Source organism: Gossypium hirsutum, chromosome D02 (assembly GCF_007990345.1).
Source record: "Gossypium hirsutum isolate 1008001.06 chromosome D02, Gossypium_hirsutum_v2.1, whole genome shotgun sequence".
Lineage (NCBI taxonomy): Eukaryota > Viridiplantae > Streptophyta > Magnoliopsida > Malvales > Malvaceae > Gossypium > Gossypium hirsutum.
Genome location: NC_053438.1, coordinates 6,107,774 through 6,122,999, shown reverse-complemented (window position 1 = coordinate 6,122,999; position 15,226 = coordinate 6,107,774). Strand labels below are relative to the sequence as shown.

General features: G+C 29.2%; 2 protein-coding genes across 2 annotated transcripts; both read left to right on the top strand.

Moving 5' to 3' along the window:
- Positions 1 to 634: 634 nt before the first annotated feature.
- On the top strand, positions 635 to 2,893 carry LOC121214473 (60S ribosomal protein L23). The gene is made up of 4 exons (XM_041088175.1): positions 635 to 790; positions 1,104 to 1,388; positions 2,498 to 2,539; positions 2,673 to 2,893. Exons 1-4 carry the CDS (start codon positions 778 to 780, stop codon positions 2,753 to 2,755), a joined length of 423 nt encoding a protein of 140 aa, XP_040944109.1. The 5' UTR covers positions 635 to 777; the 3' UTR covers positions 2,756 to 2,893.
- A 3,978-nt stretch (positions 2,894 to 6,871) lies between these two features.
- LOC121203569 (eukaryotic translation initiation factor) lies at positions 6,872 to 8,713 on the top strand. Its single transcript, XM_041088174.1, has 5 exons — positions 6,872 to 7,165; positions 7,774 to 7,942; positions 8,031 to 8,156; positions 8,393 to 8,458; positions 8,536 to 8,713. The coding sequence occupies exons 1-5, from the start codon at positions 6,957 to 6,959 to the stop codon at positions 8,581 to 8,583; spliced, it is 618 nt and encodes a 205-aa protein (XP_040944108.1). The 5' UTR covers positions 6,872 to 6,956; the 3' UTR covers positions 8,584 to 8,713.
- Positions 8,714 to 15,226: the final 6,513 nt, after the last annotated feature.

The window sequence follows — 15,226 nt, the reverse complement described above, 5'->3', positions numbered from 1 at the left end:
AATTTTAATATCTCAAAATTTTTTTGCACTAAAGATTAATGGTGACAATTATAGTGAGAATTTAAAAAAAAAACTGTGAGAACCAAAATGTTTTTAGCCATTAGATAAAAAAAATGATTTTAAGCATTAGATTTGTGTTTATCTTACCTTATTGATCAATTTGAGTATTAGGTATTTATTTTTCTTGATTGAAAAAATTGATCGATTTCATTCTAAAAAAATTGAGATTTTTTTTTCTTGATTGATTTCAAGCACCCACTTTTTACTCAACTAATAAAAAAATCTCAATTTTTTTAAAATAAAATGGTTGACATTTTTTCAATAAAAAAACCCTAAACCCTAATACCCAAATTGACTAATCTTAATTACCCTAATATCTTACTTTATATTCCAGTTTTTCCTAAAAAAAATTATATTTGAAAATAAAAATTATCCATTTATTTTCATCTTGATACTAAAAAAAATATTATTGATTTTATTTCAATAAATTTAAATAAATTCAAAATCTAATACTTAAAATTATTTATTTTGACTAAAATCATTTTGATTATAATAATTATCAATTTAAAAATTCTATAGCTGTGAAGTAAATATTTGCTATAAAATCTCCCAAATTTACTGAGTACAATGTTGGGCTCAGGCCCAATAGCAGGGGAGAAATCATCAGCGCCACCAATCGGAACAAACGTCCTGAGAGGAAAAAGAAACCCTAAATTGCTGTCTATATAAACCTCAAAAACCCTACCTTCTGCTATTCGGTTCGCTTCAGCCGCAGAAATGTCGAAGCGAGGTCGGTGTCCATCTCTTCTTCTTTTTTTATGAACCCCTTGTTTGTTTTATTTTCATTTTTCGTTTGTTTTCGAGAAAAAAAAAACAACGGGAAAAAATTTCATGCTTCTTTTTTTCTTAAGATTTTTGCTCGTATCTAAGCCTATAAACAAAAACCCAAGTCAACAAAACCCAGAAATGAATTAAAGTTTTTTTTTTCAATAGCTTTTGTCCGATTTAATATAAAAACGTAAAAGGAATGATTTATTTCAATGTGGGTTATTGTTTATATTATAAGATGTTTGATAGCTGAAAGTTGATTTTTGGGTGACTAGGACGTGGAGGGTCAGCTGGAAACAAGTTCAGGATGTCACTGGGTTTACCAGTGGCAGCCACAGTGAACTGTGCTGATAACACTGGTGCTAAGAACCTTTATATCATCTCGGTGAAAGGAATCAAGGGCCGTCTCAACCGGTTGCCCTCTGCTTGTGTTGGAGATATGGTGATGGCTACCGTCAAGAAAGGGAAGCCTGATCTCAGGAAGAAGGTTTTGCCTGCTGTCATTGTGAGACAACGCAAGCCATGGCGCCGAAAGGATGGTGTTTACATGTACTTTGAAGGTAAAATCCACCTTCCTTTCGATTGATGTTGCTCGAACTTATGTGTGCGTTTTGATTTGCGTATGTATCTCTGTACTCATGTTTGAATGCCTTGAACTTGTGGATAACAAGAAAAATGAATTGTTCAAGAACATAGGTTATTTAGATTTGTTGATTATGGCTGTGTAAAACATGGAATCATTGATGTGGTGAAGCTTATTACATCATTTTCATAGTATAGATATGAAAGAGGCTTGCTGGTTAAGCAGTGTCATAATATGTGCAATCACTTGTGCATACTGTGATTTGGTGCTTCCTGAGACCAGCAAAATGAACTCAAATGGTCGAATAATTTATATAGGGAGATTTCTCTTAACTTGGAATCTTCCTTTTCATTATTCGATACATTTGTTCTTGTTCTGCCTTGTGTTTTGTAGACTGTTATAAATTCTTTTTGTGATTTTTTTTGCTGGAGATGTAGTGTGGAGATATTTTTTCAGTGTTTCTCTACATGTCCCATAACCAGCTAAATTGATGTACCAACCTTACCCCAATACCGGGTGGTAAACTATGGTTATCATCCCTGTCCAGGTTGGGACATTCTATATAAAATGTTTCTTATGTCCTGTCTTGCCATCCCTTAATGCTACGAGTTACAGTACCAGACATTAGTCAGGTATCTACTTCAATGTTCAATGGTTGATACAGTTACGAGTCTGGAAAATTGAGTTGTGTCTATCGTTGCAGATGCGTTAAGTTTTTGAAGCTTGCATGTGCTCCATTTGGATCCTACATGTTTTCAAATTTTCATCTTGTCATTGGAATACTTCTTCCGAGTCCTGAAAATATTCTAATGTTGATAATTAGTTAAAATAATGTCCATATAACCAGACATTAGTCAGGTATCTACTTCAATGCTCAATAGTTGATACAGTTACAAGTCTGGAAAACCGAGTGGGTCCATCGTTACAGATGCAATAAGTTTTTTATGCTTGCATGTGCTCCATTTGGGCCCTACATGTAATCGAATGTATTTGTTCCGAAAACTTGTAAATATATGCTAAAAAATGATAATTTCTGATGTTTTTCTGTATGTAGTTTTTCTGATTCAGATCTTGTTTTGTCTGCAGACAATGCCGGTGTCATTGTGAATCCAAAAGGAGAAATGAAAGGTACTCGGTGCAAAAGCATTTTAGATTCCACGAGCGAGTTTCATTTTCGGATATATTCTTCCAAATGACTTCAAATACTTTGAAAAAAAACTTGGGGATATTAGAATTGACATTTTGGTAATGATTATCGTAGGTTCTGCTATAACTGGTCCAATTGGGAAGGAGTGTGCTGATCTTTGGCCAAGGATTGCAAGTGCAGCCAATGCTATTGTTTAGGAAGTCAAAATCTGTGCTTTGGACTATAATATTATAGTTTGCTGCTTCAATATTTTGTTGTATTTCTTTTTGGATTTGAAGAAATGTACTTTATGGACAGGTTTTCCGATATAAGAGAAGAAAATTTTTGTTGGCAAATTTGAATAATTTTATATTTATCAAGTGTCATCCCCATTTAGAGATGCTGCTTTATTAAATTTTGGTTTAATTCTCTCACTATAGTAGTTACAGACTTTTTTTTTCAATTTTGTATTTAAAGTATATTCAAATTCACAATTTGGTACGTAAAGTATGTTTTTATTATATCTTTAAATTCATTTTTTGAGAGACGTTAAAAAATTTTCTTATAGCCAATTATAATTTGCCGTGTGTTTTTATGTAAAAAGTTAATATATTCTTTTATTAAATGTATTAAAATAAAAAATAGATATAATATTTAGGAAAGAACAAATAAATTATAGAAAAATATAATAATTGAAGAAATTTATTTGAAATTAATAATATTAAAAACAAATTTTTTATAAAATTTTAAAATAAATAAATGAGAAATTTCAAGAAGATAGATTTCATGAAAAGGAGAAGAAATTTCTTGCAAGATAAAGTCAGAAGAAAAAGAGAAGATTCTCAAAAGAAGAAAAAAAAATCTAAAGTAAATAAATTTTGATGAACTTTTGGAGAAACAAATTTTTGGTTTCTGTGTTGAGAAATTAAAATTTTGCTTTTCTTTACAAAATGAGAGTTTTTTCAGACTATTATTTTTGTAGACACTTTTTAGCAGAGAATACTTATTATTAATCTCTGTGGAGAGCTTTTTCTTTGTGCAAGAAATCTTACTGTTGATTTTTTTTCTTCGTCTAGCAGGAAATTTCTTCTAAGGTATTTAAAATTTATAATATTTTTAATTTTTATTTATTATTTTGACTTTTAAAAGTTTATAATTATATATTTTAAAATTTATAAAAAAAAGACATTTTATATATTATATATATATTTTTTACAATTTTAATAAATATAATATGCAATATTAAAAAAAATTAACATGTTCTAATAGAGTCACGTGATCATTTATGGAGCCCAATAAACATTTTTTTAACATGTTCTAAAAGGCTATTTTGTTTAGTAAATTACTAAAAGATGGAAATTTTTTTAAAAAATTTATCAGATTAAGAGTGCTTCAGGTGATTTTTAGAACGCTTCCAGCTATTTACAAGAAAACATTTCCAGTTTGAAGCGCTTTCTGCCACATCAACACTAAAAGTGGCAGTACAAATATCTATATATAAAATATTATGTATTACTATATTTGTAAGTTTGTATAAGAGTTTATAATGTTTTATTTTATTAGAGTTAAAAGAGTAAGCAATTCCACGTTGTTTAATAATAAACTGCAAATGGATTATGAGTCTATATATACCCATATCTAACATCTCATAACACTTAAGAAAATAAGAGAAATAAGACTTTGGGTTTATATAAAGACTTGTTTTGTAAGTTTTTGTAAAATCTACCTGGTTTTGTAATTTTTTCAAAAAAATGACCTAATCCAATAATTTTTTTTAAAACGACATTTTTTAGTAATTTAATCTAAGTTTTTTGTAATTAAATTGTCTACATAATGTTTGTTCACTTTTTTCTTCAATAACCATTTCATCAGCAGATCATGCATCTGGATCTAGTATTGAATGCTCGAACAATCCAATTCCATGAGCATCTGGGGCAAATTTAAAGATGAGGAGGTAAGAGCTTTGGTCCCTTAAAATAGAAAATTTGCTATGTAGACTCTTTTAAAATATTTAAATTATAAATTAATATATGATTAAATTGTACTGTATCCTCCTCAAAATGAAAGAATTATATTAAATCCCTTCAAAAAATAATGAAATTATAAGTAAAGACATGATAAAATTATATTTTAACTTCTCAAAAAATTTACGATTCAGTTTCAACCCTATATATATATTTTTGGTTCGCCCCTAATCAACGCAACATTTCTCGACCATTATTGAAATTGAATCAAACATTTAATCATTGAAGAATCTTATTATTTGTTCTGATCATGTCTGCTCTTTGTAACACAATACCTAGAACTTGTTGGGAAATGTGTCCATATTGTAGTAAACATATAATTATTTTTTATTTATTTGAATGATGAATAAATAAATAAAGTTAATTTCACATTCAATATTATGTCTTTTTTATTCATGTCTTTCATATTTTGCATGTGTAGCGAAATTGTAACAAGCAAATATTAGTTCATTGATTCTCTAATTTGTTTGCATTGTGAGAAAGACAATTTACTTCAGTAGATAATTTAAACGAGTCCGTAATCACATAAAAAAATCAAAGTGAGCATTTGATTCAAATACTTGATAAAATTATTATGTCGTCTACAATTCCAATTGAGGAGATGATTAGTTTTGGTTATCAGAGCAATTGACTCCATGGGTATAGACATAAATGTATTAATTTGCAGAATGATACATTGGACTTCTCCCAAAATGAATTAATTTTGAATTCGTTTGTGAATTAATTCACTTGTAACATTCATGGTGTGATTTACCTAAATCTTGAGTTAGTTGCTAATCATGCATATGTAACTCATGTGGTTTGATATAAGTAGAGGTTTATGTTCTAAAGATGATCGAGCCAATAGTCGGTATGTTGGGTATATGACCTGTGTATGGCATGACTTTACTAGCAACCGTGGAATTCATAGCTTAATTAAAAAGTTAATGTTATCCTCTCATTGGCATTGTGTGAATTGATAAATATATAACGCTGTCACAGGTTGCTCGTAAGAATTGTTCAACTAGAGAATTTGATTAAATAATTTTCTTGAAACATTAATTTGAAAAATCTAAGTGATTTTTGGGAAAATTAATTTTGATAAAGTAAAATTAAATTAATTAAAATTAATATGATATTTTTGGAAATTAATTTTCGAGTTAGATAATTGGCTCAATTGGTAATTGAATTTGAGAATTAGACTTGGATCGTAAATTTGGCTCGGGAGTCCAAAACTTAGACCAAGATCCAAAAAAATGGTCAAATTGAGTCAGGTATATGAAACTGAGCTGACGGTCCAACTGGTGGGGCCGTCATTAGCCTGGACTAAACCGGCTTGGGGTACCCGCAATTGTGATGACGACATTCAAGTGGTCGACAAATGGTCAGCAATGGAGCAGTGGAAAAATTACACTTCTACTAGGATTCTACTAGAGAATTTGATTTTAAATTAAATATTTCAAAAATAATATTATTTTAATAGATTTAATATTAAATTAAATTTAATAATTATCTTAATAATATTCTATTAATTTAATATTAAAGTGGTTATCTTAAAATTAAATTAAATTTAATGTTTACATTGTATATAAATATTAGATTAAATTTAATATTAAAATTATTAAGTTTAATTATAGTTGAATTCTCTAAACTCTTATTATATAAAGAGAGCCTTGGATAATTTTTTGTAGACACTTTAATTCAAGAGAAAGCTGTAAACAGAAAATTTTTTTGGAGAAGTTGTGAAATTACCCCACTGATAATTTTTGTGAACAAATTTTTTGATTCAAAGCGAGCCCACACTGACGAATAAAAAAGGTATAATTTTGATTAAGTATTTATTATTTTAGATATCACAACTTCTTATTTTTTGGATTTTTTTAAAACTTTAGGTTTTTCCCAAAATTTATTTTTCATTACGTTTTCTAAACTCGATTTTTTAACAAAACTACCCATAACCCCTCCCCAATCTATAAATAGTAGGATAATTTGCTGTAGCGTACTCGAACTTATATCCTCCTGTATTATCAACAATATCCTTATTAATCGAGTTAAAATTCAATCAATATTATTGATTTTTTCCTTAAATATGAAATAAAATTGTCAAAACTTAAAAAAAAAAGTCAATGTGTATGTACATGGCGTGATCACATGTTTAAAAAATCACATCAAATTATTTGATGTAATTGAAATTTTGATTTTAATAATTAAAATACATATTTTGAAAAATGAAAAAAGTTAACTTTTTTGGGCCTTTTAATACTAGATAAAGCCCTAAGCCCATTAACAACCCAAAACCCAAAACTACAAAAGAAAACCCAAAACTGAAAATTTTCCCCACTTTTCTTTTCCTTCAAGCTTAGCTAAAGAGGAAGCGGAAAAGAAAAGAAAGAAAAATACAGAAAAAGAAGCATATATGGCAAGCGAGGCGGCGGTGGAAGTTAACGCCATATCGGCGGCGGCGCCAGAGGCGGAAGCAACAACAGGGGCAGAGAAGCAACCACATAAACTCGAGAGAAAGTGGACCTTTTGGTTTGATAACCAATCAAGGCCTAAACAAGGCGCCGCTTGGGGTACCTCTCTACGCAAGGTTTACACATTTGACACCGTAGAAGAATTTTGGTGGTACTTATTCAAATACCTAATTCTCGTTTTTTATCTATATTTGAAGATCTGTTGATTTTTTTAGCTGGTCTTGATCGTGCCTTATTCGATTTATGAATTGGATTTATTCGTATCCTTTGAAAAAAAAGTTCTTTTCTATTTGGGTTATTGATGTATTTTTGTTTGTTCATTGATTTATTGGAGATTTGCTTTGTTTAAAGAGAAAAAGGGTATTTTGTATTTTTGTGTTTGGTTAGTGAGAAATTGATTGTCATTGGAGGTCATTGTTTTCTAGGATCTTAGCATTAGACCTGGAAAATTGTGCATATTGTATTTAAGACATTTTATATCTACATGAATTTTGATGTGTTAGATTATTTGTATTATATAGATTTGGAGACATTCGTGTGTTTGTATCATGTCTTGTTTTAGTTATTTTTTTCACTGTCGCGTTTAATATTGTCAGGTCTAGCTATGGAATTCAACCATTTTCCGAATGATTCGATTTATTGATACCTCTCCCCATTAGATTCGAGGGAACTTAAGATGGTTTCTGTTGTTTGCCTTCTTATGTTTTCGATTGTTCGCTTTGAAAGATGGAGACTGAAAATACTTTTGTCATGTTTCAGTTTGTATGATCAAATATTCAAGCCCAGCAAGTTGCCCGGGAATGCTGATTTCCACTTGTTTAAGGCCGGAATTGAACCCAAATGGGAAGATCCCGAGTGTGCTAGTGGAGGAAAGTGGTCTGTCACTAGCAACAGAAAGGCTAATCTCGAGAATATGTGGCTTGAAACCGTGGGTGCTTCGAGCCATATTGTTATGCCTGCTGCGACCTATATAAGATGTATTGGGATTTTGGTTGACTTTATCTCCTTTTTTGCAGTTGATGGCATTGATCGGGGAGCAATTCGATGAGGCGGATGAGATTTGTGGTGTAGTTGCTAGCGTACGCCAAAGGCAGGACAAACTTGCATTATGGACCAAGACGGCAACGAACGAAGCTGCTCAGGTATAGGAATCCCGTGACGTAAAACCATCTTAATCGTCATGTTTACCGAACTTGTTATATTGTTTTAGTTTTTATGCTCATATCGATGTTTCCATGTTTCCAAATAAGTCGAAGCAACATAGGTTGCAATGTATAATTGGCAGAAGTACGATGAAGTCATCATCTCTTCTTCTTGATTTGGGACTTTTCTGAATGGTATATGTGCTGATGATGTTGATTCGAACCCTGTTTTGTAGATGGGCATCGGGAGGAAGTGGAAGGAGATCATTGGTGTCAACGACAAAATTACTTATAGCTTCCATGTAAGCATTTTTCGATCGATGCTTGTGATTTTGATTGCATATTCTTTTATCATGACCGGTTGCTTTGTATGTTGCAGGATGACTCGAGAAGGGAAAGATCGGCAAAAGGCCGATACAATGTTTGAACATCTTTGCCGTTGTCTTTGGGGCTTGAAATATTTTTCATGTGAGTTATTTTTTTTAATGTAATACCATCGATTATAAAGTTTTTATGTCGAGATATTTTTTATATTCTACATATTGAAATTTTTACTACAGCCCCTTCATTTATAATTTTTGTGTTATGTAGATTTTGACATATTCGTGTATTTACTTTGTATTCATGTTATTTTCTAAAATAAATTAGGGAAGTTTGTCATGTTTAAGGAGTCGGGTCTTAGGTTCAAACCTTAACATCTTCCATGTATCTTCTTTCTTACCTTGCTTTCGACCGTCCGAAACATCGGACAGTTGATTCTAATGTATGTTGGTCCGGGTTTTTTCTCCCGACCTTGTAACCGGCCTTTATGTCTAACACATATTTAGGTAGTATGTCGTTATGGTAAAAGTTGAACATACTCGTGTCGGATGATGATTACATTGAATTTGACTCGAAGTTGAAAATTTTAATTGAGAACTTGTTTCGTCCCAAATTCAAATTTTAGAAGAAAAAGATACCTCCTTGTTTCGTCCCCAAATTCGAGGTGGATTTTTTGTCAGATTATTTTGAATTTAAATCTCACCTTATGGATTTGTTTGGATTTATTTTGGTCTAGTTATGGTTATATTTCACTTTTTACTCGGTTGTACTTTGTGTTGAGTTGATTTTAGTTCTGGTTGATCATGTTTATATTCATTGAAGTATATGTTATTGTATCTTTTAAAGAAAAATATAAAATATATTTATTCTCAACGAACCCACAAGAAGTGATCCCATTTTTTTCATCGGGTCCGGGTAGAGACCAAAGGTCTTGAGCGACCGATCTGGCAGAACAACTCAAAAGATATAGAAATATCGTTAATTTTTTCATGCTCATTCCAAGCTTGAAGTACCATTTGTACAAATAAGAATCCCTTTCGTTACATGATTTCTTCTTCAAGTAGATAGATATAGGATCTAAGGGGCAATTATTTAGAAGTACATTTTGTACAAGAGCCCTTCATATCTGATAGAAAAGGATCCCATGATCTTGAATCCATGATCCTAAATCGATCTTACCTGGGATCGCACATCTCAAGTTTGTCTATGAAGAGCAGATCTAATTGTATTAGTGTCTATAATTGATTTCTTCTGTATAATACTAATCGATGAGGCCTCATTGGTAAGTGCTACAAGATCTCGTGCATTGGAACCCACGGTTTTGGACCCGAATCCTTAGTATGGAACATTTTCTTTTCCAAGTGAAATCCCTTAGTATATGAAAGAGTGAAAAAGTGCTTTCGTTGTTGTGGAATAAGAATTCATATCTTAATACATGTATTTAATTTATTTGGGGCTATTAAAGTGGGATCCACTTTTTGGGGAATATGAGTCAAAGCAATAACAAGAATATTTCTAGTGGAACATCTTTCACAATCCTTGGAGAGATAGTTCACTTATAGACCGAGGGATAAGTAATTCGCCTCATTCACATCCAGATCATGAATGTTTGGAATCCATATTATGCAAGGAGACATTGCTTTTGCTAGTTTGAATTGAAGGGTGATATAAAATCGGTATATTTCTGACATCATATCCATAGTTAACGCATTTATCATAGTTAGAAGCTTCAGCTCCGTATCAAGGTCACTATCAATAGTGTCACTATCATCAATATCAATATCATCAATAAGAAAACCTTTGAGCTTGTTATTTAGAAACTTGTTCAGAAATATTGTAATGAAAGGAACATAGGAGTTTGCCGCTAGGTATTTGAACAAATAGGATCGTCCGGTTCCTATAAAACCTATTTACTAAAATACTATATTTCACAATCTATCAATAAACTCATTTATCTCAATTAATTAAATTAAAAATTATTATGTATTTAAGAATGTTCAAACTGTGCTCGAATTCACTTCTTTGCAATTACATTGTTAAAAGTTTTACATATATTTTTGATACAATACTAACTTTTTAATTTTTAAATTGAAAGAACAAAGTGCATAAGTGCATTCAAACTAGAGGTGCACATGGGCCGGGCCGGGCCCATTAAAAAATTTTGGCCCAGGCTTGACCCGAAATATGGGTCTGAAATTTTGTCCATGCTTGCCTGGGAAAAAAAATTCATAAGTCCGAGCTCGGCCCGACCCATTTTTTTAATAAACACCAAAAATTTATTTTAAAAATAAAAAATTAAAAAAATATTTTAAAAACATTTTAAAATTAAAAATAAAAAAATATTTATTATATTCGGGCCGGGCTTGGGTCAAAAAAGTGATGCTTAAGGCTTGGCCTGTTTTCTAAACGGGCCTCGCTTTTTTGCCCAAGCCCATATTTTGGGCCTATATTTTTACCCGAACCCTCCTATATTTCGGATGAAAGTGAACCTTTCTAGACTATGGATTTACAGAAAATTTTAAAAAAAAGAAGCTATTTTTGTATTTTTTTTAATCCAGCAATGAATAGAATTTACAAATGTAATTGAAGAAGAAAAAAATTTGATTTTTGTTGTTATTTCTCAATGTATCTACTAGAGCGAGTCTAGTAATTAATCCTCTACATTCTGTAGACTCATTAAAAGGTAGAGGTCTGTGACTAAGTTTAAAAAAACAAATGAAATTTAAAGCTTGTTTCTCGTTTATTTTCAAAAGTACTTTTAAAGCTTTAATCAATGTTAAACCGACAAATTTTGAATTGAAAAGTGCTTTAGAATCCAAAAGCAAAAATAATTCTTTTTGAACTTTTGTTTTTTCTGAAAAAGCTTCTGGAGCCAAAATGATATTTTTAATCTTTATTTATACTCTAATATATTTTACGTAATGTTTATATTAAATATATAATTATTTTTATATTGATATTTATATCAAATATGTAAAGTTATATATTTAAATTAATAATTTTTATATTTTAATAATAATTAAAATATAGATTATATATTTGAATTAAATTTAAAAATAATTAATATTAATTATTTACAAATATTTAAAATTTACATTTCATGTGCTAAAATATTAATAATGAAATAAAATAACTTAATTTTTATATTTTTACTAAAATATAATAATATTAACGAATTTGAACATTATTTAAATGTTAAACCAAGCTTTTCATAAGCATTTTTCACAACACTTTCCAAAAGCAATGAGAAACTATGATTTGTTTTATTCTGATGATAAAAAAAAGTTAGCTATTTATTTTATTTTGATGATATGCATAAATCTATGGTTTAGATTGATTTACTCTGACCCAGGGTAAAAATATTTTGGTTTTGATGCTTCTCATTATAAAAGTTCTCATTGTTCTAGACACCTACGATTCAATAGTAGAATTATTCTTTAAAATATTAAATTTTGTATAATTCGAATATCATGACAAGTATTTATGTGGATAATAATGTAAAACCAATCCATTTTGAGTTGAATTCAAAAATATGATCTAATCAATTTAAATTTAGATATGTTCTAACCTAATTTGATTATAAAATGTCAATAATTCGAACTCAAATTTATCCAAAACTGACTTAAGACTTAAAATTACTTGAACAAATAACTATAAATGACTCAGACCTGAAGTGATTAGAACCGTACATTATATGAACTCAAATGATTTAACAAAAAAAAAATAGCCTCGAACCAAATAGCTCAAAATTGAGTCGCACTAAAAATTGACACAAATCAAAATAATTCAACAAATTTAAAATTTGAATTGACTTGATCTAATTTATCTTGATTTAAAATCGATTATATATTGTAATTTGATTATTCTAGTGAAGCAGAGACATTGGGTCTTTAAATATTCGGATTCAAATTTCACAACGAGCAATTACAATACTTGAGTCTTCATTTTTATTATATTTTTATGTTATGTATCGGTTTTGTCGGATTTTTTATTTTATTTTTTATATTTTGTATTAATTTAATTCTATTTAATGTAGATAATTGGGAATGATATTGCTTTTGAAACCAGAGAAGTGCAAAGGGAATAGAGTATTAGCATCCATTCATTGTACATAGACTCTTTTTGTTGTGTTTCCAATTTGCACTTGAAAGTAGATACATCGTCCATTTCTCATCAAGTATATATCCAAGGACTCTTTTGTCTTTTATCATGTATATGTGTGGACTCTATGAATTTTTGCAAAAAAGCAAAAAAAAATGTTATCCAAATTTATGGACCAATTTTGGGATGGAATAAATATTTTATTACTCATATATATTTTTTAACATTTATTTCTATAATTTATTTATTTATTTTGATTATCATAAGGGAAGGAGATGATAGAGTTTGAATTCACGTCATTTGGGTGTTAAACGAAAGCTTTAATCGCTACTCTAAGTATAGTTGTTTGAATTGAATCGGTTGGATTGCGAATCGGTTAGGGTGTTAGTTTAGAGAGAGGTAATGGACCAATTGATTCAGGGTTTGATACGAATCTATTGGAATTGGTTGGACTGGTGAATTGGCTTGTTAGTTATTTTTTTGAAAGAATGTTTTTTAAAGTTTATAAATACAAATATAATATAATACAATATAATTTAAGTATATTATAATTGTAAATACATGTTTGAGATCAAACCAACATAAAACACAAATGTACGAAGAACCAAACTATAACTTGACAAAACTCATTAATTACGTATGGTAAAACCGAAGACTTATATATATCAATTCCGAATGATTATTTTTAAATAAAATGAATACAAAATTTGTAAATATCTAAATTCACATTATTGATTTTTATGAATTTTTTATATATTTAAATCAAATTTTTATATATTATTTAAATATTTGATGGATATAAATATTCACAAAAATCAAAATACTAAAGCTAACAAAATTCTTAAATTCCCTAAAAAAAATCAATCCAAGTCCCTTAAATTGATAAAAGAATTTCTTTTAGTAAAATTTTCAGTAACTTTATATTTTATTATCTAAACTTGATTTAATGATTTTTTTTCTAAGTCTCTAAAATTTTTATTTTTCTTGTTACCGCAGTTGAAATCACTTTATTATAAATATTTTAATCATTTCAAAACAATTATATATAAATTTAATAAATCCTACAAATAATAAAATTTAAACCTAAAATATTATAATTTTAAACATTTAAATTTATCATCTTAATTAAAGTTTAGTTAAAACATCTAATAAATTTTAAATTTTTTTTCACATGACATAATTGGGCAAAATACCAAAAAAAGCCCTATTTTTTTAAAATTTACCGAAATAGTCTCGGTATTTTATTATTTACCGGAATGGGCCATTTTCTCCGAAATCGTGTCCACGTCAGCTCGATTTGCTTACGTGGACACAAATTGCGCCTATGAGGACGCGATTTGCTGACATGTCCCCTGACATCGCGCTGACGTGGACGCGATTTTGGAGAAAATGGCCCATTCCGGTAAATAATAAAATACCGGGCATATTTCGATAAATTTTTAAAAAAATAGGACTTTTATGTGTAATTTGCCCCTTTTTTGGTATTTTGCCCCTAATAATACATATTAATGTAATATTGAAGAGTTAATTGATTAAAAAAATAAATGCAACAAGTACAAAAAAGATTCAAAAATTATTAGCAACAAGATTTGAACCAAAATATTAAGGGAAAAGAGCAAGCATCTTAACCAACTAAACTAAACTAATTAATTGACATATTATAAAAATACTGTTATTATCTTAATTATATTACTTACGTTCTAACGATTTATCGGACCTATTCCATACACGTGTCAAATCAAAAATAATAATACAACAATTCTGTAAAAAAAATCCGGTGTTTACTTTAAATAAATAAGAAAAATAATGATTTGAATGTTTCAAAATTCAATTTTAAATCGAAAAAATCAAAATTTAGAGGCAAAAAAGGATCTTTTTCGACGAAAAATGTGGCAAACCGCCTTCGGCCGTTTGTCAGCGCGTAGATCTCGAAAAGTTATTCGAAATAAAAAAAAATCGTCTCAATCGGACAACCGAGCCAAAAGTTATGGCCTTTCAAAGTTTTCCAAACTAAAAAACATAAACTGTTCATGAATTATTGCTTCCACGTCAGCAAATCGCGCTTACGTGGACGCGATTTGTTGCCATGTAAGTAATCGCGTTGATGTGGACTCGATTTGCTGACACATCCCCTGACATCGCATTGACGTGGACGCGATTTCGGAGAAAATGACCTATTCCGGTAAATAATAAAATATCGGGCCTATTTCGATAAATTTTTAAAAAATAAGGTTTTTATGTGTAATTTACCCGACATAATTTACTTTAAACACTGAATAATTTATTAATCAAAGATTCTGTTTGATTTAAAAAAAATCATTAATCAATGCTTTGACTTTTATAATGCATTATATTAATCATAATTATTTCGTATAAAATTTATAATTTTATAAATTAATTTGAGATTTTATCATATATTTTTAAATTATATTTAAAAAATAAATATAAATAATTAAGATAATTGATAATTTTCAACTACACCAAATAATTATCATTATATTAATTTTATATATTTTCAAAAAAATCATTATATATAAAAATCGTAATTTGAAATTAAAAAAGGATCAAAATTGTTAAAATTATGGATAAATTTATCCCATGTTTTTGAGGATTAATATATATAAAAGACACGATATAAACACGCTAAG

Coding starts and splice junctions, on each gene's coding strand:
- LOC121214473 (XM_041088175.1), top strand. Junction 1,389..2,497: donor TGTTTACATGTACTTTGAAG/GTAAAATCCACC, acceptor TTTTGTCTGCAG/ACAATGCCGGTGTCATTGTG. Junction 2,540..2,672: donor TCCAAAAGGAGAAATGAAAG/GTACTCGGTGCA, acceptor TGATTATCGTAG/GTTCTGCTATAACTGGTCCA.
- LOC121203569 (XM_041088174.1), top strand. CDS start 6,957: ATGGCAAGCGAGGCGGCGGTGGAAGTTAACGCCATATCGGCGGCGGCG. Junction 7,943..8,030: donor AGAATATGTGGCTTGAAACC/GTGGGTGCTTCG, acceptor CCTTTTTTGCAG/TTGATGGCATTGATCGGGGA. Junction 8,157..8,392: donor CAACGAACGAAGCTGCTCAG/GTATAGGAATCC, acceptor CCTGTTTTGTAG/ATGGGCATCGGGAGGAAGTG.